This window comes from Echinops telfairi, unplaced genomic scaffold (assembly GCF_000313985.2).
Source record: "Echinops telfairi isolate 266 unplaced genomic scaffold, ASM31398v2 ScPeMD7_70;HRSCAF=299, whole genome shotgun sequence".
Taxonomy (NCBI): domain Eukaryota; kingdom Metazoa; phylum Chordata; class Mammalia; order Afrosoricida; family Tenrecidae; genus Echinops; species Echinops telfairi.
Genome location: NW_022103968.1, coordinates 11,098,264 through 11,100,222, shown reverse-complemented (window position 1 = coordinate 11,100,222; position 1,959 = coordinate 11,098,264). Strand labels below are relative to the sequence as shown.

General features: G+C 66.0%; 1 protein-coding gene across 1 annotated transcript; it reads right to left on the bottom strand.

Annotated features, from left to right (window-relative positions):
- Window positions 1-444: 444 nt before the first annotated feature.
- On the bottom strand, window positions 445-1,524 carry PRLHR (prolactin releasing hormone receptor). Its single transcript, XM_004700906.2, has one exon. The coding sequence runs from the start codon at window positions 1,522-1,524 to the stop codon at window positions 445-447; it is 1,080 nt and encodes a 359-aa protein (XP_004700963.1).
- Between the last annotated feature and the right edge of the window lie 435 nt (window positions 1,525-1,959).

The window sequence follows — 1,959 nt, the reverse complement described above, 5'->3', positions numbered from 1 at the left end:
AAACAATATCAGATGCACGTCTTTTAAAAGAGGCAGCTGTGACGTTTTCCCGACTCCCACCCTGCGGTGGTAAAGCCCCCCCCATCCCTCCTCTCACCTCTGAGCAAGCAGCCAGGAAAAGGAAGGGAGACCCCTGTGGTTCTGAAGTACTTTCCTGAACTCAGAGAACAGGGAATGTTCGGTCTTCAAAGCAGAAGGAAGCAATGATGAATCCCAGCGTCCCACCCCATACCTCCCCCGCCCTGGCTTTCCCGCCGCACCAAAGCAAAGCGTAAGACTCCCACCAAAGCCCAATTCACATTTCACAAAGACACGCAGACAAGACAGACAGTAATTGGGCAAGAGGCTGCCCTTGGCGGGGAGAGAGGCGGGTTGGGGGTTGGCTTAGCTCTGCGCCTGGGGACGCGCGCGTGGAGCCCCCGGGCCCGGGCCAGCGGGTGGGCGTCAAATGACCACGCTGACAGTCAGGCTCTGGCCGTGCGGCGCGATCTTGCGGGGCCAGGCGAGCAGGAGCTTGCGCAGCTCCTCGCGGAAGCTGTCGTGCAGCCAGGCGTAGATGAAGGGGTTGTAGCAGGCCGAGCTCATGGCCAGCCAGTGGCACAGCAGCTGCACCAGCCCGAAGGCGTAGGGGTCGATGGCGCGCGGGTCGAGGTCCCGCAGCAGGTTGAAGATGTGCAGCGGCAGCCAGCAGACGGCGAAGACCACCACGACCACCACCAGCAGGCAGAAGGTGCGGCGGCGCCGTGCGCGGTCCCAGTCCGCCTGGCTCTGCGTCACGCAGCCGGGCACCACGCGGTTGCGGAGCTTCACCGACACCCGCACGTAGGACACGAGGATGACCAGCAGCGGGAGCAGGTAGGTGCCCAGCAGCAGCCCCCAGGCGTAGAGCTGCCGCTGGCGCTCCTGGGGCCCCCAGAACTCCTCGCAGAGGCGCACGCCGTGAGGCTGCAGCTCGACGTGGTAGGTGTGCACGGCGGCGGGCAGTGCCAGCACCGCGGACAGCGCCCAGATGGCCAGCACCGCGTAGGCGCTCAGGCGCAGCGAGATGCGCCGGCGCAGCGGGTGCACCAGCACGACGTAGCGGTCCACCGCGATGGTGGTGAGCGTGAACACCGACACGTACACGGTGACCGGCTGCAGGAAAAAGACCAGGTGGCACAGGCCGCCCCCGAACACCCAGCCGCGGGGTTCGAAGGCGTAGGCCAGCGTGAGTGGCACACAGGCGGCGCACATGAGCACGTCGGACAGGGCCAGGTTGCCGATGAGGAAGTTGGTCACGTTGTGCAGCCGGCGCACCCGTACGATCACCAGCACCAGCAGGCAGTTGCCCACCAGCCCCACGACCACCACGATGCAGTAGAGGAGCACGATCAGCCCCTTCAGTTGGTGCACCAGCTGCAGGCTCTGGAAGGGGGTGACCGCCTGCGCGCCGGACCCGGCCGCCGTCCCGTTGCCCTCCGCGCTCTGGTTGGCTGGGGTGGTGGACGCCGGCATCGCGGGGCCCCGAGTGGGCAGCGAAGCCATGGCCACCTGTCCAAAGAGAACCAAAATGCGTCACCTCCCACTCCCCATCCTCCCTCGCTGCACCATCCCCACCCCACCCCGCCCTTCCACCCCGAGGCGCAGCGGATCCCTGTCCTCCTAGACCCTTAGAGACAACAGCGCCAGACCCGCTACCCCCATCTAAAGTGCCATCTGCCCACCTCCGTAAAACCAGTCTGTGAATGGCCTCCTTCTCGGCCAGACCCAGAAACCCGTCCCTACCTGGTGAGTGGGGCCCGGCGGCGGGAAAGCGCCCTGCAGATCAGGGCAGAATCCCTCCGGTCCCTGGCGGTCCTACGCGCTCACCCGGGCTTCTGGCTTCTTCGTGGGACTAGTACGGGATTCAGGAGTCCCCCCTCCAACCCTCTGGGGGTGGGGGGCGAGCGGCTTTTGAGAGGGCCTGTGAGCACCTCCCCC

Excerpts from the sequence above, each read along its gene's own strand:
- PRLHR (XM_004700906.2), bottom strand. The coding sequence starts at position 1,524 with ATGGCTTCGCTGCCCACTCGGGGCCCCGCGATGCCGGCGTCCACCACC.